Genomic DNA, 23,951 nt, shown 5'->3' on the forward strand with positions numbered 1-23,951 from the left:
ACTCAGTGGGTTCAGTCTGCATTCAATTACCTCATTCTGTTTTGGAGTGGGAGGTTGTTGCTGTTGAATGAAAACAATAGCAAAGAACAGGTTAAGTACTTTTCCAGAACAAGAAAATTGCTTTGTTGTTCTGTTTCGTCTTTTATTTCAAGTCAAAAGGGTTGAAATCCACAATTTATATTCTAGCCTGCTCAAAACCCAAAACTGTCTTAGCATTGTGCTTGAAAACCTAATACACTGTGGTAAAACTGTCGAAAAGAATTATGCTGAAGTTCTAATGAAGAGAACACACATTTTCTACAGCCCTGCATTGTTCCTCATAAACTGGCACGTGGCTGGGACCACCACAAGGTCCCAGAAACACTGTCAACGAAGTTTATTAAAGTGTTGCACCAAACCAAGAAAGTGTATTTCTATTCTTCCAGAATGGTGTGCAAATAGCAGAATATAAACATTTACACAGGGCACACTTTTGCCTCACTCCTTTGTATCCCAGCTCCTCATTCACCTCATTCAGACTCCAGAAGAGGAAGGCAAGTCACCACTGGCAGAGGACACAGCCTGCTGTGCCAGCACAAGGGTGAGGCATGGTGGACAGCAGGATTTAGTACAGCAGGCTGTGCCTTCTGGCAGCACCATCACCAGCAAAGCCTGGTGATTCCTGCCTGAAGACGTTGGGAAGGAGCTGCTATAACAGAGCTCTGAGCTGCGTCAGACATTCTTGGTTTTCTGGGCATCTGCTGCTGAGCAGCCACAGGGGAATCAGCCAAGACAGGCTGAGTTTCCCTGGCTCCCCTTACAGAAATAAATCACTGTAGTAACATGGCTGTGCTCAGCCAAAGCCAAGGAATCAAGACAGAACAGGAGAACCATCTAGAAGAATGATGTTTCTGAAGTTTGAGAGGTGAGCGCAGATGGTAGAGAGAAGCTGGAACAATTTCCTCCTGCTTCAGATGAACACTGTAATTCAGCTTCTCATTCATAATCAGACTGGTTTGGTTTGACTGATTCCAACATTATCTGAACACAAACACTCCTTTGCACAAATTAAGAGCACTGGACAGTTAACAGATTACATGTAGGCTGCTACTTCCAAACTGAAAACAGGAGAAGAGCAAGAGAAGTTTGTGGGGCACTTTCTATTCACTTTACGGTTAAAAAGAACAGTGAGAACAGTGCCCTTGAAGCTTTCTGCCACTGTTCAGTATTAATTTCAGTGAGCTGGCTCTGTTCCTAAGCCTCTCTGCTCCTCTCGGGTGGATAGATAAATACATTGAATGAAGCAGAGCAGGCAGCAGTGCTGAACTCTGGAATGATTGTTTAGTTCCAGCTAGGGAATTGGCTACTTTGCAGTAACCTTGTAAGAGAGAAAGCTAGTCTTCAGGGACACTGATGGATGTAGTGGAGTTGTCCCAGAATATTTTTAGGGAAATGTTTCAAAAACAACAAATGAAACTCCATAAAACCAGGCCAGTCACATTTATATTGCCACTAAAAGTGCAGGGAAATGCAGATACAGCAGTACCAAGCCACAGCAGCACTTCTGCAAAGTGCTCTCAGAAATAAAACGCATGCATTCCTTTTCCCCATGCCCAATGTCATTGCCAAATGACAGAGACATAAGGATATTCCATTAAGTTCACAAAGATGTTCCTTTTTGGCCTGCAGGCACAGTAACACCTCACAGCTGTGCTGAAATAATGGCTTTGAGTCCTCCCCAGACCTATGCACACAGGACTGCACATAATGCTGCTTGTGTCTCAGATGAGAGAGCTTGTACAGATCCCCAGGATACCTTCCATAGCTCCAGAAGCCTTTTTAGATAGTATTATGAGCTAGTACCTTGTTGCTGCTGGGTTCCACTGGTAAACACTCCTCTCATGTCACGAGGTGCCAGGACAGTGTTAATGTGAAGGCAAGACAGAGAGATCAGGTTTGCTGCCACATCAAACCATTTGCCAAATCAACCATTTTGCCATTACGAAGTGAAGCAGTAAGTGTTGTTCAGAGCAGAAACAAGTAATTGTAAGGAGGGACTTGCATTACCTTTGGCTTATGTGATGTTTTCATGGTGGAGCTGCACAATGTTGATGATTCTTCCTGAGAACAAAGTGTAGGGAGTGGAACTACTGACTTACCTGACAGTGAATGCACACAATGCTCCCTCCCATGATGCACAGTTGTGTGGGTTCTTTTCTTTGTGTGGAGGTTTTTGGAGGGTTTTTTAAAAGAGTTCAAATCATCATGATCTAAATAGAAATAGTTGCATTTTCTCCTTTCACTGAAATCCCTGGGACATTCTATTGGATCAAATATCTCTTCCAGGGCTGTGGACAGATATGGATGCTAACTGTGAAACAGAGAGCATGGTGCCTGTAGAAATTACAGGCCACATAGCTTTCTCAGTCTTGCCTGAGAAAGTGGCCTGGGAAATCATGAGGAGGAATTAAAACAATCCTCAGAGACAGAAAACAGCCTTGCAGGTGCTGTTTGTCTGTTCCTTGTTTTCTTGCAAGAGAAAGTCGAGGGGTGGTGTACCCCACTGACCAATGATGGTGATGTGTTAGTTTACTAACCAGTAAGAGTTTCTTTTCTGTACTTTTCACTTATCAGTCTATAAAAAAGATCTGAAGCAATAAACTGAGAGAAATTCTCCTGATCGACTCCCTAGAGAGTCTGTGTCGTTCTTCTCGCCGTCCCTAATAGAGCGACAGACAGACTGACTGAGTGAGAGGCAGCACTCATTTGGGTACAGGATGACAGATGAGGATACTCACACTCTGAGTGGAATAACCAGCAAGGAAGTGCAATACAGAATTTAGGGAGAATCTAAGCTCACTTTCTCTCATTTATAAGCTTTTTATTGATGATCATTGCCAAAATTCAATCTGCAGAGTCAGCTACAAACTGAAGTGTGAAAATACCGTGCAAAGAGAAGGTCTCTCAGGACAGAAAAACATACCTCTGACATATGCTCTGGCTGAAGATTAGCCCAGTGTTAAGTAATGGGACATTAAAAAATTGAATTATCTTTTAATAATACAATACAATGATGCACCTAATTAAAATTTTTGATCAAACAATGCATTAATAAATAGTACATTAAAAATCGAAATAAAAATGTTTTCCCAAGGAAGTTTGACCTGTTGTCTCCCTGAGGTTGTAGCTATAGATCACTGGTGCTAAACATGGTGCCAAGAGCCCTGTGCTGACCCTGACAATGTCTTCTCTGTGTGGAGCAACGTATCCAGTGTAACAGTTCAGCACAGCCAAAGAAGCAGAGTTTACCAGTTATACCCAACCCTGGATCCATTCACCCAGGGTAATGACTGTCCTTATGGACCCAGGCTAGCATTTCTGAACAGTTTGCACTGGATGGGTTAGTTCACATAGTCCAGCTTCACACAGCACTAAGCTGAAAGTCTCTTCAGCACCCAACAACCTGATACTCACTACAGCCTTTCATTCTTTGTGTTTAACATGGGCTATGGAAACTACAAATAAAACACTCTTCACAGAATTACAGAACTGATCACATTGGAAAAGGGCTTTGAGATTGTGAAGCCTGACCATTAATCCAGCACTGCCAAGTCAAGACTCCAACTCAGCTTTTCATAAAGAATAGTAATTAGGAAAATTACTTCTTGGGTTACTAAAAAGCAAAGAAATTCTGATCCAGTGGACCAAAACTTGAAAGGTTAGCATCAGAATTTGGCAGAGCAAGGATTTAAACAGAAGATCCAAATAAAGAGCAACACTCATTACCCAAGGCTGTATCAGTAATCAAGGGACAAATTATCCTACTAACATAATTGCTCTGGAATCAAGGCATGGTTGTGACCCCACATCTACAAAAAGCACTTGTGAAAGCTATGTCCCTGAACATTTGCACTATGTTGATGGGGAAGTTCTAAAATGTGAAGGTTTGGTTTTTTGTTTTTTTTTTCATTTTCAAATAATCTATCACTGCAGCACAAAGTAAAATGAAAGCTTTGACATGCAACAAGATCCAATACATAAAATAACTCTGTTACTGCAGATGTTTTTTATAAAGTCATTATGTAATCCACTTCAAAACATCTGCTTGTTTTCAGAAAGTGTCCTGTACTAAAACCTTTGTCTCTTCTGCAGATCTCTTTCACACTTCTTACCACATTCTATGACATGAACATGATTTGATGCACTAAAATCACTACAGAACAAAACTTAAAATAGACTATGGTGAAGCATTTCACCATTTAAAGGTAAATATGTCATGTACATGTTAATTTACTTTTGAAAGGGATGAAAAGAAAAATTATTTTAGGAAATAAATACTTACAGGGAAGAAATAAAAAGAAAGAAATGAAACAACACAATCTGACAGGAATTTATCAATGTAATTACAATTCAGCTAAGCTGGGGCTGTTATGAAATATGCAAATTTCTGTGTGGAGAATTGAAAAGATCTGAAGTTCTGCTAACCAGTTAATGCAATAAATTGTTTGGAATGGTATGTACTCAGCTAACTGAGTATTTTCATCTGCATAGAACACTACATTTCAGTTTACTGGCTGAAGTAAAATAGTCAAAATGGTGAAGAAAATCAGGTAAAAAAAGTCACTATCCAAAATAAAGAGATTATGAACAAAAAGGAAACTGCATTCATATTTTTCTTTGTATTTAGCCTCCTTCTCCTCATCTTTTTTTTTTTTTTTCTTTTCTTTTTTTTTTTTTTTTTTAAGCCTTTTAAGGCCATTTAACAGTCATTTTATCATAGCAGGAAATAATCCTGGATATACTACATATCTGACCTGGATTTTACTTCAGCTTTATCCTGTTTTCTTATTTCCAGTAATACATAAACTTTAAATTAGAGCTTCTCTGGAGCAAAGGAAATTCATAACTAACCAGTGAAGTAAGCAAGCTATTGTAAAAGACTTAACAAGCTCTAACCCTCAGTCTTGCATTGTGATTAGCTCAGAATAATTACTTCTGGAGATAACTGATGAAGATCATATTAAGCTGAGGCAAAACAGAGATCTGGTTAAGTGTAAATCAGTTACAGCTGAACAAAGAGGCGAGGGGACAAAGATATTACAGGACTATCATTATTATTTATGAAGTGGTCAGGGGGATTTCAAATAATTCCTCATACTCACAATTGCTGTCGGAGTTGAAGCCAGCACACAATAGAGCACAAGTGGTGAAATGAAGCTCTCATCCTCTGTCCCAGGGTATGGTTTCATCAAATTGCCATCCTGACAGAAGAAACCTTGGATATGCACCTGGAAAGTGTCAGTGTACTCAAAGTAGTAAGCAAGCAGAACAGTCCCAGCCATGATGACGAGCTGAAAATAAAGCATAGTCAGAGAGAGGCGTTAGTTGCTTTTTGAACAGATGCAGCTGTGCCTGCGAGCTACTCCAGTCCTGTGGACCATCCTCCATTCACCGTCACTCTGACAACCCTTGCCATAATGGTGTGTGTGTGTGTTTCTGTGCCTTTGCTTTGGAACATCTGTTACATAAACCTTTGGCAAACGACACTAATGAACATCTCAGATAGGAGCGGGTCCATGCTGCGGCGCACAGGGGACGGGAGCTTTGACAGTTCCATGTTATCAAAGAGCATGTGAGTGTCAGCACAACAGGGATCAATGGCAGCAGCAGGGCGAGGGGCAGTATGGCAGGAGACAGCAGCAGCTAAAACCTGTGCTCAGTGACAGGGAGTGGGAAAGGATTATTACAAAACCTAGAGGAAGCTAAAGCCAAAACATTCCCCACTGCAGCTGCAAGCCTGTGCTGGAGAACGTGCATGTTGTACTAATTTAGACAAGCCTTCTGTGTCTCAGATGAAGACGCATCCAGAGGAAGACTTCCCTTCTGCCACTCACCTTCCCTGGAGCTCCTTGTTATGAGTAAAGCTTTAGAAGTCTACTCAGAAATCTCCAAGAATGTGTGGGAACTTCTGTGTACTGCCTGACTTACCCATTCCACCACAGCCACTTTTGAAAAAACTGACTTGAGTCTGAAGCTGCCTTTATATCACAGATATGAACTGCAAGGAACTTTCTGGTCTCTCTTTTCATACTTTATGGCTCCTAAATGGATTGGTTGGAAGCTTAGCAATCCACATTTTTTGTATATATCCACAGCATCTGCTTCCCACACTGCTTCAGCAACACATCACAACAACGTCACCAAAGGTGTCCCTAACCTCACCTCAGGAAAATAAGCAGATTTACTAATTCTTGTTCTCCCTCTGCCACACTGCAAAGAAAATCTCACATCACAGTCCTCAGACAAGACAAAAGTAGTAATATTGATTTATAACTGTTTTATTTTAGGGATAATGGTTTTAAAATTAGAAGAGGGTCGATCCAGATTAGATATAAGGATGATGTATTTTACAATGAAGGTCGTAAAGAATAGCACAGATTGCCCAGGGAGGTTATGAATACCCCATCTCTAGAAGTGTTCAAGGTCAGGTTGGACTGGGCTTTGAGCAACCTGCTCTAGTGGAAGGTCTTCCTGCTCACTGCACAGGGGGTAAACTAGCTGGCCTCTAAAAGTTCTTTCTAACTCAAATCCTATAATTCTAAATTGTGATTACAGGATCTGATTCAAAATCTTCTTTATGGATACTAGGGCCACTATTATGAAAGTTGTCACTATACAACTATTTTTGTCATTATAACTATACAAGTTATCTTGCCACACCATAGAAAAAAGTTGAATTACCAACTGTTGGTTTTAGTATTTTGCCTCCAGGATCTCTGCATCAAAACTGTATTGCTGCAAGATTACTGTAAGACCTCTGAAAATTAATTTTGGCAACTCCATCTCAAAGATACACTTGAAGCTATTCATGCACTCCTCTGGCACATCTCTGCACACAGAGCAAGCCATTAAAGCCATTGTATATTTGAGTAAGAGTTGGACTAAAATTTAAAAAAATAATGAAAATATATTAGTCATTGATGAAAGTAGAAGACCAAAGAACCCCTAAGTGGTTGAGGTAGGGAGGGACCTTGGGGGGCCAGTTGGTCCACCCTCCTCTGCTCCAGCAGCTCCTTGAGCTGGTTGCCCAGGACAGAAATGAGAAACCCGGATGGTTTCTGAACATCTACAAGGATGGAGTTTTCACAACTTCTCTGTGTCACTTGTAAGACAGACTTAAAAGACTGTCACAGTGAAGCTGTAGTTGTGACATCCCATCGGCCATTTTTTACCTTTAAAATTAACCATCTCATTTTGTAGATGTATATTTTCAAGACCTGCCCAGAATAAATTTTCTTTTTAATAAACATAAAGCAAGATGCTGCTATCTGTGTATTCCCCAGAAATCTTTACATCAACCTCAATGAGTACAAAAAAATCATGTCGCATAACTAAGGAAACAGGAGTTAATTTACATCTGAATTTAACTCCTTGAGCAGCTGCAGATTTTCTGATCAACCTGGGCAACTCAGCTTTGTTAATTAACACCAGAGAAAGGCAATGACACTATCACTGCTCTACCTGACATGCCCAGATAAGCACACTGGAGATTACAGGATGCTTGGACATAGAGGTCTTTAAACTCAGTTCCAGCACCTCATATGACCTGGGCTGTCAAAAGCAATCTGACCCACCCTTCCTATCCCAAACATACTCCCAGAAATACTTCAGGTTGCTAGCCCCAGCTGGCAAACAGAGATAGATAATAAATAATATATGATACAACAGACAGCTGTTTTTTCTCCTCTTACTGGAAAATGGAGAAAGAAGGTTTCTGAACTTTAAACCTTCTCTGGGTGTCATAAGGGAAAAAAAGAACGCTTTTCAAAAAATAAGGTGTTTTCATACAGGAGGAAAATGTCACTTATCCCAAATGTAGTGTCTAGACAGCAGTTCCACAACTAACCTTGACCTTTCCATTGTCAAATGTTGACTCAGTGCTGCACAAAAACCCTTCCTGCATATAAAATACAGCTCCTGACTGACTGACTCAACATTAATATTGACCTAGAATATCACACATCACAGGATCACAGAATGATTTCTGTGGGAAGGGACCTTAAAGCTCATCTCATTCCAATCTGCCTGCCTTGGGCAGGGACACCTTCCAACCTGGTCTTGAGACACCTCAGTAATGAATCCAATCTTGTTCACACTCCCTGTGTTTCTGTGTTTTATTCTTCTGAGTCAGAAAAACACAAAACCATACAATCTTTGAATTGTGGACACATTGTATCCTGTAGGTGACATCCACCCTCTCAGGGAAACAGCAACAGCAGAAAGTAGAACTTTGACCTCCAGCTAAACAGACTCTAGCATATCCCAAGGGATGATGTGAGATATAGAAAGTACAGTCAGCTACTATCACAAACAAGGCACAAAATTTTTGCTGTTCGTACAGTCAGAGAAGACCTGACCATTGCTGTGTTGCAACTTCCTGTGCCTCATCTTGAGTATTCACTTCTTCAAGCAGCATCTCAGCAAAACTCAACCAGAAACTTATTACTGTTCTCCCTTCCTTTTTTCCTTTCCACATGGTAACTATTTCATATATGTTTAACATGAGTGAGGTAACTGGCTGTTCGTGCAGGGAGAATTCTACTTGTAGTGTCTTGGCAGTGGTAATTACTGACTGAAGAGTGATCTGGAACAGACAGTGTAATATATGTTAATATAATTCACGTTTTATTGTACACATATAAAATCAAATATAAAAGCATGTTTTATGTGAAAAAAAAAAAAAACAAACCCACAAGCAACTTGAGATTGCATAAGCAGCTGCTAGAAAACAAGGAATTTGCAAGAGAACTACCCAACAATTAAGATAACACTGAAAAGAGGTGGGTCCACCCAAGCAAGATAAGCGCTCTAACAACCTGGTGAGTAATGCCTGATACCAACCTCATCTGATTCTTCAGGACCATGCATCTCAGTGTTGGTTTCCCGGAAAAAACTACTCAAACTTCATCTCCTTCTGAAGAAAAAAACTCACCACGATTCTACATCTCAAAGCCTGCTTCCCAAAAAAACCACTCAAACTTCATTTCCTTCCCAGAAAACTCATCAGCAGTCCAGCAGCAGAAATATGAATATGTAACAACACAAGAGAAAGAAAGAAACTGAAGCTGCATGGCCTCAAGCTGAAAAAACTGCATAAAACACAGCTCTCCAAAAGACAGTTCGTGAACTTGGGGGAATCAGTGCAGCAGAGGCTGATTCAGAGTTCACCCAGCGCCAGCCCCGGGCTCGACGCTGACCATGATTGTGGTTGTTTCAAAAATTTGATTTTGCAAACTTTTCAATAAAATTGTTATTGATAAATTTGGCTGAATTTCATTTATAACAGACAGCAAGAAAATCCAAGTGCAAGAAGGGGTCAAACTGGCCAGAAGCAGGAATGTCATAGACAGGAGGGCTCCCTGCAAGGCAGTAAACTTTCCCTGGGTTCTGGGATAAAGAACAGCTGCAGTGCTGCCTTGTAGACATTCTGGAATATGAGCACTCTGGGGTCCAAATCAGTGGGTCTGAATTTTGTAGCCTTTTCTCCTTTTTTCCCTGTTTTCAGGTTTACAATCATTGAAGGAAGCAGGGAAGAAGAGCAGGTAGGCTGATTTAAAATAAAGATACAAAACATCACATTACATATTTCAGAAAAAACAATGCAGTTTCATGCTAAAATTTTGTAGGTCTTATTAGTTAATCCTTTTAAACTAATTTCCTTGAGTTTACGTGGGGAAAAATTAAAAATGTTCAGTAACTTCAGAAAGGCAGCCAATGAATAGAAGGCTGCTAATAAGTCTAAAGTGCTTAATGACCTTCATTAGCAGAGTGTTTAATTGTGTCATAATCCTTAATATTTATCATCACTGCTCCATTATGAGGTAAGAAAATGCTCTTGTCACCATTTTACAGATAAGGGACAAAAGCTGAGGAGATAAAATGACTGCACTCAGGTCACAGCAGAGCCAGTGGCAAAGACAATATTTATCTTTCTTCTGGATCAAATTTTTTTGGATTAATCAGTAATCTGCACATGAAAACGCTCAATGATGTATATGCTTAGGTGCTAATTCCATAGAAGCTTATTCATGATAGTGTTAAGAAAACAAATTATGTGTCTGATTCAGCCCCATTTAAAAATTCCCACTGGATTTAAATCAATCTTCACAAGTTGGACTTAAGCAACTGGGGTGTGTTTTTCCCTCAGTCATTGAAATGGATAAATTACATAGCACTTAATATCCTATCTTGACACACCTTTAAATTCTTCCCTACTCCAAGAGTCCACACTGGTTCTGCCCTTACAGACCTTCCTGTCACTACACAACCTTGCTCCTGTTTAACCTGTGGGCATACTCTGGATTCAAAAAATCACTTTCTTCAATGTTCAAGACATAGCAAGCAGGTCTCTCAATCTCCTCTGGGAAACAGGTAGCTGTTTGGTATACAGTTAATCAGATTTTAATGAAACATTGTATCATGAGTATAAAGAAAATCTTTGCTGTAAGCAGTACAGTTAGTTACACTAACTCTAGAGTACTGGTGTACATCCAGAAATCCTTCATCGTTGTAACATAGAGTCTCTGACAGCAAAATTCAACGAGAGCACTAACATCCAAATAAAATTTTTGCACTTCCTAGTAGTGGGACTGAAATCCCACACTGTATGCACTCTCATAATTCACTGCAAAGCATTTCCATGTATCCTCAATAATTGGGAGATTTTTAAAAAATATTTACTCACAGAAAAGAGGCCCCTGTTCTGCAAGTAAGCAAGCAAGAGAGCAACTCCACTTGGGAAAGGGGCATGAAGTGGCCCCCCACCCCAAGAGCTGAATCCTAATAAAGGCATCAAACAGGAGTCTGTCTCCTGGCTAATTTCTTTCAATTGAGGGCTCGCTCTGGGATAGCCACGCCCACTGAAGACCACTGAGTGACTACTGCCTGTTGGACCTTCGTGGGGAGATCGGCTATCATGGACCAAGGATTCAGCCTGGGACATCAACTCCAAGGAGCGTCGGTCAGAGACTGGTGAGTGACCGGCGGTGGGAGTAGGGAGACGGGGGCTGGCAGCTCAGACCCCCGGAGTAAGTGAGGACCCTCTACTACCATGGTTCCAGACTCCTGCAAGGGGGCTGGCTGGGAACAAGGGGAAGTGATTGGATAAAGAGAGTTTGAGGCATCTCCCTTGGGAAAACTCCAGGTGCGTGGAGGATATAATTTGGTGTGATGACCCACAGACCCCAAGTAGGCCTGGGCACGTAGGGACTTGGGGAGCTGCGAGTCATGCACGGGTGAGTGCCGGGAGGGGGAAAACTACCCCGTTGGGACCGGACTCTCAGAAGGGGCTAGCTACCCTGGATCGAGGGTGGGCAAGGGGCCAGGGAGAGCCCCATTGGACCCATCCCTTGAAGGAAAGTTGAGGGAACCATAGACAGCTAGATTGAGGGGCTAGGCTTCAAGATCATCCAGGCTATAGAACCCTGCTAGGGTAAGGGGAGCTATATGCTGCTGGATTGAGGGGCTAAGCCTCAAGATCATCCAGGCTATAGAACCCCATTAGTGTCAAGGGAACTATATGCTGCTGGATTGAGGGGCTAAGCCTCAAGATCATCGAGGCTATAGAACCCTGTTAGAGTAAGATCCGAGTTTGTGTTGATTAGAGATCAATTTGCCTCTCTTTAATTCTTCCATTGGGGTGGAGGCACAAGGATGGGGAAGTGTATAAATAAGGAAGTAAAACCCCAGAAAAAGAGGAAAACACAAAAGAACATCCCTCTCGACAGTCCACTGGGGCAATTGTTAGACAAATGGGAGACATATAATACCACAAAGGGCCTTGATAAAGTTAAAATGATTCATTATTGCATAGAGGTTTGGCCCAATCTAGAATTGCAAGCAGAGTGGCTGTTGTATGGGTCCAATGATCCCTGGGTTTGTTCCCAACTAAACCGCTATTTAAGGGATCAAGGTACCCCTAATTTAGAACAAATATCCTATGTGGCCTATTGGGAAAGAGATCTCACTAAAGAAGAGACAGTTAAGATCTGTAAACTTAAGAAGCGAGAACAAGAAAGAGAAGATAAAGGAGGAAAGGAATCAGAGAAAGAAGTTCAGAGCAAATGGGATCCCCTAGACTATCTTCCTCCTCCCCCTGTATACCCAGCAATGCCCCAAATCCCTTTCCTAGACCCCCCCTGCAATTCTACCTTCAAGCCCCTCCCCAGTTACCCAAATAAACACCTCGAGACCTTCCCCAGCTTCTGCTTCCACTGAAACCCCATTCCCTCACTCCTTGAAAATTGCAGCTTCTATTTTTCCGGCAGAGGTGACCCCGCTACCACCTCCACCTAATATTGTAAGCCCAAACCTTCCACCAGCCCTGGTTATCCCTTCACCATCTCCTGCCTCAAATACAAACATCTGTGCCCAAAATCCAAAGCCCCTACCTGTCACACCTTCAGCCCCCTCTTCAACCCCTCTACAAACTTCCTCAATTCCCTTCCCTGTGTCTCCAGCTATGGGCTCATCTTCCTTTCCTGCTCCTGCTACTCTCCCACTACCTCTTCCTAATAGGGAACTAAGTTTATCCACCTCCTCTTCAAGTTCTCTTTCTAGTATAAATCCGACAAAGAGGCCATATTGCAATACCTGATCTAAAATCTCCAAGGTAGAAAAGCTCTTTCCCCTTAGGCAAGTTCCTATGGGAGGAGTAGCTAGGGGAGTCGGCTTTGTAAATGTCCCCTTGACAGCTTCTGAAGTGCGAGGTTTTAAGAAAGAACTGGGAAATCTGGTAGAAGACCCAGTAGGAATATCTAATCAAACAGACCAGTTCTTGGGTCCAAATATCTGTACCTGGGGAGAACTAAATTCAATCCTGACCATGCTCTTTAACCCAGAGGAAGTTAGGTTAATCAGAACTGCAGGCATGAGAATTTGGGAAAGGGAGAACCGGCTGGGGCCTCCAGGGGATTGTAAATTACCTCTAGTGAACCCCAGGTGGGACCCAAACGAAGAGGAGGGGAGGAGAAACATGGAAGACTATTGATCTCTGATAGTTAGAGGGATAAAAGAATCTGTACCTTGAGGAAACAACACCAAATTGGCATTTGATGGGACTCAAGAGAAAGATGAAACACCAGCCTCTTGGCTTAACCGACTAAGGCGAAATTTTCAATTATATTCTAACATTGACCCTGATAGTCCTGAGGGCCAAGTGTTATTAAAAGTGCAATTTGTCACCAAATCTTGGCCAGACATTAGGAGGAAGTTAGAGAAATTGGAAGATTGGCAAGAGAAAGGAATGAAGAAATTATTGAAGGAAGCTTTAAGAGTGTATCTGAGAAGAGAGGAGGAGAAAGCAAAAACTAAGGCGAGAATAATGGTGGCTGTGGCTAGGGAGGTGGATAAAAACCACTCAAGTGGAAATGAGACAAGACTTCCACCAAAGAAGGGTAGGAATGCACCTAGACCACCTTGGGTTACCCCCAAAAGGGTCAGGGAGGACCAAAAGTGCTACTACTGTGAACAAGTAGGGCATTTCAGAAGAGACTGTAGGAAACTGGCAATGGACCAAGCTATTGAAAAAGAACAAGACACCCTAGAGAAAATCCTAAAAGGAGAGAGAGATAGAGATTAGGGCTGTCAAGGGCTCTACCTAATGGGGGACCCAATGGACCATCATGAAGAGCCCTTGGTAAACTTTGAAGTGGGTCCCTTGAGTGAAGAATTTGAGTTTTCAGTAGATACAGGAGCAGAGCGATCAAGTATTAATAAGCTTCCAGTAGGGATAAAAGTTGGGGAAAGAACTTGTGACGTATTAGGGGCAGAAGGAAGGCCTTTCAAAGCCTTCATAGCAGAAGGCATCGAAATAAAGGGGAATTTGAGGCAGTGTTTTGCCAACTTCATTTATCTACCTCATTTAGAAAGCCACTTATTAGGCAGGGACTTACAGGTCCAATTAGGGGTTGGAGTTATCCCTAAAGGTGGAAAAATGGTAGTCCAGATCATGAAGCTAACCACTCAGGATTTAGAAGAGATAAACCCGGAAGTATGGGCCCAAGAAGGAAAATTTGGCTGTTTAGACATCCCACTGATCCAGGTGGAAATGCAGAAGGAGGGCCCCCCTGTCCGAGTAAAACAGTACCCAATATCTTCAGAAGGAAAACAAGGACTAGTACCTGTAATAGAACACCTCTTGGCTGAAGGTATTCTAGAACCCTGCATGTCCCCACACAACACTCCCATCTTAGCAATAAAGAAAGCAGAAGGAAAGTATCGATTAGTCCAAGATTTAAGAGAAATAAATAAAAGAACAATTTCTAGACACCCAGTAGTGCCCAACCCGTACACCATGCTAAGTAAAATACCAAGAACACATGCTTGATTTACCATTGTTGACCTGAAGGACGCCTTCTGGGCACGTCCTTTAGCGGAAAATTGCAGGGACTGGTTTGCTTTTGAATGGGAATGCCCTAAGAGGGGTAGGAAACAGCAACTGAGGTGGACACACTTACCTCAGGGATTCACTGAGTCCCCTAATCTTTTTGGACAGGCGTTAGAAAGTATTTTGGAACAATTTACTCCAGAAGAGGGTGTTCAGATTCTACAGTATGTAGATGATCTGTTAATATCTGGAGAAAAGCAAGATAAAGTAAAAATAACAAGTGTCCGGCTTCTAAATTTCTTAGGTACCAAGGGCCTGAAAGTATCTCAGAACAAATTACAGTTTGTACAATCGGAAGTAACTTACTTAGGACACATTATTGGTGAAGGATTTAAAAAACTAAGTCCAGAGAGAATTGCTGGCCTGATGTCCATACCTGTTCCAAAACTAAGAGGGACATAAGGAAACTATTGGGATTATTCGGCTATTGTAAATTATGGATAGATCAGTACACGCAAAGTGTCAAATTTCTCTATGAAAAACTAGTAGACCCTGAGCCAGTCAAGTGGACTGGCTGACGATGAAGGACAGCTAAAAGATTTAAAGAGCAAACTATCTTCAGCACCGGTGTTAAGCCTACCAGACTACCGGAAAGAGTTCCATTTGTTAACACAGAGACAGGTACCGCATATGGTGTACTAACTCAGGAATGGGGAGAGAAGAAAAACCCCATAGCATACCTTTCAAAATTATTAGATCCTGTTGCAACGGGGTGGCCTACTTGCCTCCAGGCAATTGCTGCAACTGCCATCCTAACAGAAGAAGCAAAAAAAATTACCCTGCTAGGAAAGATTAAAGTGTACACACCCCATGACCTAAAAACGGTACTTAGTCAGAAAGCCCAACAATGGTTAACAGACCCAAGAATATTAAAGTATGAAATTATCCTAATGAACACTGAGGATTTGGAAATAGTTACCTCTTGGTGTCTGAACCCTGCTCAATTTCTTTCAGGCTACCCTCTAGATGAACTAGAACACAGCTGTTTAGAGCTCATAAATTATCAGACTAGGATAAGGGAAGGTCTTGAAGATCTCCCCATACCTTACAGAAAAACCTTATTCACTGATGGGTCTTCAAGGGTGGTAAATGGAAAAAGAGCCTCTGGTTATGCAGTAGTGGCGGTAACAGAAGGAGAACAACTAAACAGAAAAGGGAAAGATACCAACCAACTGGTTGGCTCAATGCTGTGAGGTTTATGCCCTAAAAAGTGGATTAGATTTATTAGAAAGGGATAGAGGGACAATCTACACAGATTCGAAATATGTCTTTGGTACAGTCCATACATTTGGAAAGATCTGGGAAGAACGTGGGTATTTAAGTTCAAAAGGAAAAAAATTAGTACCTGAAGAACTGATAAAATCCCTAATAGAGTCCTTACCAAAACCCTTAGAAATAGCTGTTGTACATATAAAAGGGCATCAAAAGGGAGATACCCTGGAAAAGAAAGGAAATCTGTTAGCTGACCAGATAGCAAAAGAAGCAGCCACAGATCTAGGTGATTCAGCCAAAATCTTAAAATTAAATGAAACACCAGCAGACAGGGAAAGGGAAAAAACCAAGCAAATTTTTACAGAAAAAGAATTAAAAGCAATAAAAGAATTAGGCCTACATCAGGGAGAATGTGGACAATGGATAACATCCGATGGGCGGAAATTCCTAAACAAGGCCTTGGCCTGAAAAATCTTAACAGAAATCCATAGACTCACCCACTGGGGAACCCAGAGACTGTGTGATCATTTCTTAAGAGACAATTTATGCATAGGGGTGTATAACCTAGCAAAGGCAGTCACTGAGGGATGTGTAATTTGCCAAAAGGTAAATCAAAAGCTCATGAGAAAGACCATACCTGGGGAAAGAGAATTGGTTCTGAGACCATTTCAAAATATACAGATTGACTTCACTGAAATGCCTGCAGTGCAGGGCTATAAGTACCTGCTGGTGACAGTCGACCAACTGACCCACTGGGACAAAGCTTTCCACACAAAACGGGAAACTGCGGAAGTGGTAGCAAAAATATTGATAGAATAAATAATCCCCAGGTATGGTCTAGTGAATAACATCGATTCAGACAGAGGCCCCCATTTTATTGCCCAAACTCTACATCGCACCATCGAGGCCTGGGGAATAAAATGGAGGCTTCATACCCCTTGGCACCCCCAGAGTTCCGGAAGGGTAGAGCGGATGAACAAGACCTTAAAAAACATAATAACTAAATTAATCATAGAAACTCACCTAAGCTGGCTCAAGTGCTTACCGCTCGCCCTTCTGAGAATTTGCATGAGACCACAAGCAGACATAGGGGTGTCTCCCTATGAAATGATGTTTGGGCTACCCTTTCTGCTCACCCCATACAGCACAGCAGACTATCTAGAAGGAGAGGCCTTAACCTGCACATATCTAAAAACTATCAACAAAACCTTAGAAAGTCTAAGAAAAAGAGGGTATCTTCCCCAAACTTCTCCCCTTGACGTAGATGTTCATCAAATTAATCCCGGAGATTGGGTTTTAATAAAATCTTGGAACATGCCCCCACTAACCCCTAAATTTGAGGGTCCATTCCAGGTACTGCTGACATCCCACACCGCTGTGAAAACTCAAGAAAAAGGCTGGACCCATATTACCCGAGTAAAAGGACCGGTTTCCCCACGTGTTGATGGACTGAACTCAGATGAATCACCAAAGGCTCCCTCTCAGTGGATTGCCACCAGAGATCCAACCAACCTTAAAGTAACTCTCAAAAAACATCCCAAGGTGAACTGAAGAACTTACAGACTCAAACATATCAGCAAGAGACTAAGAGACTGGTAACTGAAGTTAGAAGTTGCTGTTAATAGAGTACTACAATTGTTGTTACTGTTGCTAGTTGTTGCTATTGTAAGTTTATATACTATTATAAAAATTATCTTCTCCCACCAAGCATTTCTTAACGGCTTACAAAAATTACTAAAAAGTGAGAATAATAAGAAAGGACTCTGCCATCCCCGCAAAAACACCTTGTCTAAGAAGCAAGACAAGAGTGAGGCTAAGGAAGCAAGTGAGCCATGAAGCTTGCTGCAGGAAAACCTGCTCATATTGGACTCTTGGTAAAATTGGTGTTAAGCTTGCTTCTCGTCTATGTGAGAGGGAAGGAAAATCCCTGCACAAAATGTTATCAACCCCTTTATGGTGGGGAGAATCTGGAATCCTTAATGAGAGCCCATACAAGTATAAATCCCACTTGCTTTGACCATTCCCAGTTGGACACATGCCAGGAAGATGGGAAAACCTATTGGATCACAAAAAACACAGCCACATTTAGGCAACGCCTGCTCGGGGAATGTATGGTTGGAGAAACTTGGTTTTGCTTTGAAAATGAAGGAATATGAGATATAATTAAAGAGAAACAGTTAATGGTAAGGAAAAAAGAGGTGGATGAACCTTTGGGAAAGAATTTATTTATAGACCTGATTGAAAAGATTAGTAGAGAGTTGAATTTAACCAATTGCTGGGTGTGTGGAAACACACAGATGCCTGAGGTCTGGCCCTGGGAAGGGATTGGTTTAGGACCACTAGATATTGTAAGATGGAAATTAACAAAACCAAAATTCCAAACCAAGGGACTGAGAAGAAGAGAACAGTGGGGCTTAAAGGGAAAGATAATTGGAGAAGAGGGTATAAAAAGGACTGGAAAAGGATATACAACCTATGTGGGAAAAATGGCTTGCAAGAGGTACTTAATGATAAAAGATTCAGGTATAAAATGGGTCCCTCGAGAACCAAACAAGTACTGGTCAATTGGCAAAAAGGAAAAGGGGTGCATTTTCCATGAAGGATACCAACTATATGAAAGTGCTGGAAAGGGGGTAAACCCCTTTTGGTGAATTAGGGAAATATCCAAATATTGGGAATACCCAATGGAACTAAAAGATGCATTTTGGACAGCCCCAGAACATCTGTTCTGGATCTGTAGAAATATGGCCTATACCCACCTCCCAGGGGACTGGGAGGGGAGTTGTACAGTAGGGGTTACTAAGCTTTCTGTCTTTCTCTTTCCAAAAGAATCTGGATCAAACTTAGGGATCTCACTTTATGATGATCTAAGAAAGGGAAACCGAAAGAAAAGAAATATAATAGATATGGGGAGTTCCCAGGCATGGAAAGGTAAAATATGGACTCCTGAGGAAATAATTAAGACCTATGGGCCAGCCACTTGGGCCCAGGATGGGTCCTGGGGGTATCACACTCATATGTACCTGTTAAACAGAATTATCCGACTCCAGGCAGTGCTGGAAATTGTGTCCAACAAAACAGCTCTAGCCCTAGAGCACATCAGCAAGCAACTGGCTCAAACTAGAGCAGTAGTATATCAAATTCGACTAGCTGTAGACTACCTATTGGCTAATGAAGGAGGAATTTATGGGAAGTTTAACTCATCAGAGTGCTGACTGGAGATCAATGATAAGAGCGAAGTCATCAGAAACATCTCTAGAGAAATAAGAAAAATCTCATATGTAGGCACCCAAGAGTGGACCCCCTTAATAAATTCCAATTGCCGGAATGATTTTTGGTCTTTCAAAAAGGAGTGGTGGAAAAAAGTAGCCTTCATTCTAGCTAGTGCCCTTTTAAGCCTTCTATTTTTACCATGTCTCCTTCCCTGTGTAATTCAGATTGTAACATCAACCGTGCAAGCCAGTCTCCAAATCCCAGAAATAGCTGGCCAGAAACAAACTAAAATCATGATGTTAGAAACCCAAGAATCCGACCATAAAACAGCCCAAGGAATGTATGACCAATACCAAAAGCTAAGAGAATTATGCCCCCAAGAACCACAAACTGTCAATTGATGCAGGTTTGAAAAAAACCTGATCAAATAAATAGAGGGGGGAATTGTCATGAATAAAATCTCTCAAGACATCCACCCCAGTTAAAATACTGTGTTTAGTTAAGTACAGTTAATGTTCTTATCCCATTTGTAAATCTTATACCCCTTGTTTACTCCGATGGTTATTAGTAATGTTAATTACTTACCAGTTTCTGAAGTGTTTTAAAGGTTCTTATGAGACATTCCTCTATCCCTTTCCCTTACTTCCCTGCTACTATGTAACAAAGCTGCTCCCATGGGGACTGGGCCACACTAACAAAAGATACCCATTAGAAAGGTATGCCACAGAAACTGCGCCCAGGGATGCTGTGCCACACTGGAACAAAGAAAGTCCCATGAAGCTGTGCAACCAAGTAATACACAAACTAAGGCATGCAGAACACCAAAACAACGAGCTAACAGAGGAATAAAAGGACAAAGAAACATATTCTAGCAAGCTATGATGAAAGATCATCTTCCTGCATCACCTAAACCATCTTCCTCCATCACCATGACCTCAAGAGCACTGGAAAGGACTGACACCCCTAGACAGCGAACCAGAACAGGCCTCCTGGCTACTCTCCTGAGGATGGAAGCCCCAGCTCTGCAGTGTGTGCTGCAAAGCTGAATTGTGCCTCCTCCTTGGAGCTGCCAGTGTGGGAATGGCTGTGGTGCAATCAACCCCTCGGGCCCCCCACCCCAAGAGCTGAATCCTAATAAAGGCATCAAACAAGAGTCTTGTCTCCTGGCCAATTTCTTTCACCACAGACTACTCATATATCACAGCATCTTTAATGTGCACTACTGAAAACTGAGAAACTGTTCTTGCACATGAATGGCAACATAAAATACGACTTTTTTATTCTTCCTGAAAGAGGTCAAACCAGTGTTTTGCGTGTGGTGCTCCTTACTGGACAGTCATTGAAATATTCTTGATGCCCTTGCTCAGTTTGTTTCCAGCAAATTTCAGTGTTTTTCTCCTCTTTAACTAAAAGTGCCTGTTTCATGAGCACCACAAACCGCACAAGCATTTTCAACCCTTGACAAAAATGCTGTGGCTCAAAGTTCCACGCATTTTGATAATTTTTCTACCTCCCCCTCTGCCTGAACTCTATTGACCCACTGTTATGCTAAACCTTAAACAATTTAGTGTGCTTTTTTGAGAGAAGTGATGAGAGCATGACTCTTGGAATAGACACACTTGAGCATCCAACAGCCATGGCATATGTGTGTCCTGCAGTAACTCCTAAGTTACTGCTGAAAGGAATTGCTAAGGTGTGTAATAATGTCGGTATAATTCGTGTTTTATTGTACACATATAAGGTCAAGTATAAAAGCATGTTTTATGTAAAAAACCACAAGCAACTTGAGATGGCAAAAGCAGCTGCTGGAAAACCAGGAATTTGCAAGAGAACAACCCAGCAATTAAGACAACAGGGAGAAGAGAGGGGTCTCACCCAGATAAGACAAGCCACTAACGACTCAGTAATCAACACATGATATTGATCTAGTCAAAATCCTCAGGACCATACATCTCAATGCCCCTTTCCCGAAAAAGTGCTCAAACTCCCTCTCCTCAGAAACCTCATCAGCAGTCCAGCAGCAGAAATATGAATATGTAACAACACAAGAGAAAAAAAGAAACTGAAGCTGCATGGCCTCAAGCTGAGAAAACTGTATAAAACACAGCTCTCCAAAAGACAGTTTGTGAACTTGGGGGAATCACTGTGACAGGCTGATTCAGAGTTCACACAGCACCAACTCTGGGCTCGATGCTGACCTTGATTGTGGCTGTTCCAAAATTCGATTTTACAAATTTTTCAATAAAATTGTTATTGATAAAATTTGGCTGTTTTAATTTATAATACTTCCTTCTGGCAGAGGAATTGCAGACTCCTAGAAAATATTGGATTTCAATATTTTGACTTGAAACAGTTATTTTGCCAAGCCCTTTTACAGTATTCCCTCTGGGAATTCTTTTCAGGGCTCCTGAAATCATCTCTGCTGAAAGACCTACTACAATGTCTTAAGAAGGAGTGGTCAAGTGGTAAGGAAATGTTGAACATGCCTTCAGTCAAGCTTATATTTACAAATAACAAAGAAGATGAAAACTACCATTAATTAGAAGCCAATCTGATCCAGATGTGCCAGCAGCTGAAATTTCACACTGAGGTGTGAGGGTGGCAGGTGCTTGTCTCCCATTAGCTGTTAATGGGAACTGGCAGGATGAACCCTTCAGGGATCAACAAAAGCCTTGGTCTACAGTTTGTGAAGCATGTGTTGTGTGCCATTTAATCACAAATGATTCCCTTTTAAAGGTTTCACCTTCATACTTGTGCAGCAGACCCAGCTCGGTGAAAAGAGAAATCTGTTGGACAGCAAAGCCTCCTAAAACCTGCTACTGCAGCAAATTAATGTTTGCAATGGATTATAAGGATCCGGCTGACTGCACAATCTTTTATTATTGCCAAGAACCTGAATGCAGCAAATCACCTACTTTTAATGAAAATATTGTAAAACTATAAAGACAAAAAATAGGTACAGGACTTCTCATTACAACATTATGTTGCATAAAAGAGACAGAAATAACAAATTCTCTGTCAGAATTACAAGTAATGGTAAAACAAGTTCAAGTGAATGACTTCATTATGCTCAGTAACCATCTTTTATACTGTCAGATTAAATATGAAATCCAGTGGTCTTTCTACACTGCCACTCCTCAAGGTGCTCTCTCTCCCTCACTTTGTATAACTGATACTGAAATCAGTTTTTTTATGTCACTGTGTGAAATCAGTTTTTTCATGCAGACAGCAACTGTGTCTGCAGCAGCCCGACACAGGACACGGCTTTGTTATAGGAGTTCTGAAGTCCATTCAGTGTGCAGGTACAAGCTGGGCAGTGGAGGCAGAGAGGCTTATTAAGGCACACAGGTTTTTGAAGCTGGAGCTGTGTAGAAATCAAAGCAGCCTCTGCAGAGCTTTTCACAAGTCCATTTAATGAACTTATTGTCTTATTGCACCATTTTAGTAATTAAGTATGGATTAGGTATAGTTTGCAAGGCTGAAGAAGACATGCTCAGACAAAAAAATATGCAGTTCATATCTTCCTGAGAGACTTATTTCAGCAGAAGTTGTTTTGTGAGAGAAGCATGACCTCTAAAAATATTGACATCTGGTTAAAAACTCTTTCAGCTTCTTTTTTATATAATGGTCCTTGGAAAATGGCAATGTGCTACACTGTAATAGCTTAATGTTAACTACGAGATCACTCACATAAAGAATCCAGATTTCTCCAGCTATAACTGTGCTGTTAAAGCATTACAGGTCTCTTAATGGCAACAGACATAAAGGCATAAAAATGCCCTAACCAGTACAATCTTTTCACATGCAGAAATTAAAATAAGCAACATAAGTTGCTTATAATAAGTATAAAGAATCTTGATTACCTCAGTCTATATAACTCAGTGCACTTTATACTGCTCTAGCCTTCTCAGTTTAAAACAACATTTTTCAACCTTTTCATGTAAAGACTTTTACTTTTCACCAGTGATTCTTATCTTTCTTTGACAGGTAAGTATAATCCATGGATTGATCACAGGCTGAAACTGTCAGCTTGAAGAAAGGAGGGACATCTATTCGCGCTGTGTCTTGTAACAGCCTAAGCCTGCTCTCACTATACTCACTGCACTCACAGAGAGCTGGGCTACCTTGGGAGAGCCTCTTTACATCATCTGTAAATGATGCTGGAGATGGACAACACAAGTCTTCTAAAACTTCCTACAGGATGTCCCTACAATCTTCAGGTGGTCAGCCAATGCTTTGGGCACTTGCACAAGATTTTGTATACCTCAGAGAGGCAGGGAGATGAAAGAACAAAGGAAAGATGCAACAGGACAGATGATGGAAACTGGAAAAAGCACAGTAGTGTCTTTTTAATCACTGACAGCAGGGAAAAAGCATTTCTGCCACAGCTTGAGGAGGGAAGAAATTAATCCCTCTCTCTCTTGTGGAATCAATTAATACTTGTGTTGCTATTAGCAAGAGAGTCTCTGTAAAAATCAATATTAAACATATATTTTATTTACCTCGAAAATAGATCATAAAAGCTATGAAAAGGATTATCATTTAGGGGCGTTAGTTAGGGACAGAGGCTAGTGGTGGACTTGGCAGTGCTTGGTAAATGGTTGCACTCAGTGGTCTTAGTGGGCTTTTCCAACCTCAATAATTTTGTGACTCAGCTTCCTCTAGTACAACTGTGAATATCTTCTCACTCTCTTGCAATTTCTCTATTTTGGCAAGTTATATTTTATTGCAGTGTGTTTCTTGTTAATGGTATATTCTGTTATTACCTAAGTTGATGGTTTGGTGCAAATGAGACCCTCCCACCCCACAATGTCGATCTACCCTGAGTCTCCTGTCAATCTGTCTTAGGTCCACCATGTGCTTGGAATTCCACTTCAGAAATCCCCTAAACTTAAATGCTTTATTAGACCATGTGACTCAGCTTTCCCCCCCTACTTCCCTCATTGGATGATGATGTTGTGAACCCTGCCTTTTGCCCTTCCCAGGATATGCCTGATTAGCTGATGCTTTGTACCCTCCCTTTGAACGACCTCCCTATTTCAGCTGTTGCACACTCGCATTTTCTGTCTTTTTCCCCCAAGATTCCCCAGAGCAACAAATC

The 23,951-nt window shown here is 41.4% G+C and overlaps 1 protein-coding gene across 1 annotated transcript in view; it reads right to left on the reverse strand.

Moving 5' to 3' along the window:
- Window positions 1–23,951, reverse strand: part of PLPPR1 (phospholipid phosphatase related 1) — a 195,178-nt gene that overhangs the window by 32,445 nt on the left and 138,782 nt on the right. Inside the window, exon 3 of the mRNA XM_058826070.1 lies at window positions 5,142–5,330. Within this exon, the coding sequence (XP_058682053.1) occupies window positions 5,142–5,330 (189 nt within the window). The remainder of the gene's footprint in view (window positions 1–5,141; window positions 5,331–23,951) is intronic.

The sequence above is a fragment of the Poecile atricapillus genome, chromosome Z (genome assembly GCF_030490865.1).
Source record: "Poecile atricapillus isolate bPoeAtr1 chromosome Z, bPoeAtr1.hap1, whole genome shotgun sequence".
Lineage (NCBI taxonomy): Eukaryota > Metazoa > Chordata > Aves > Passeriformes > Paridae > Poecile > Poecile atricapillus.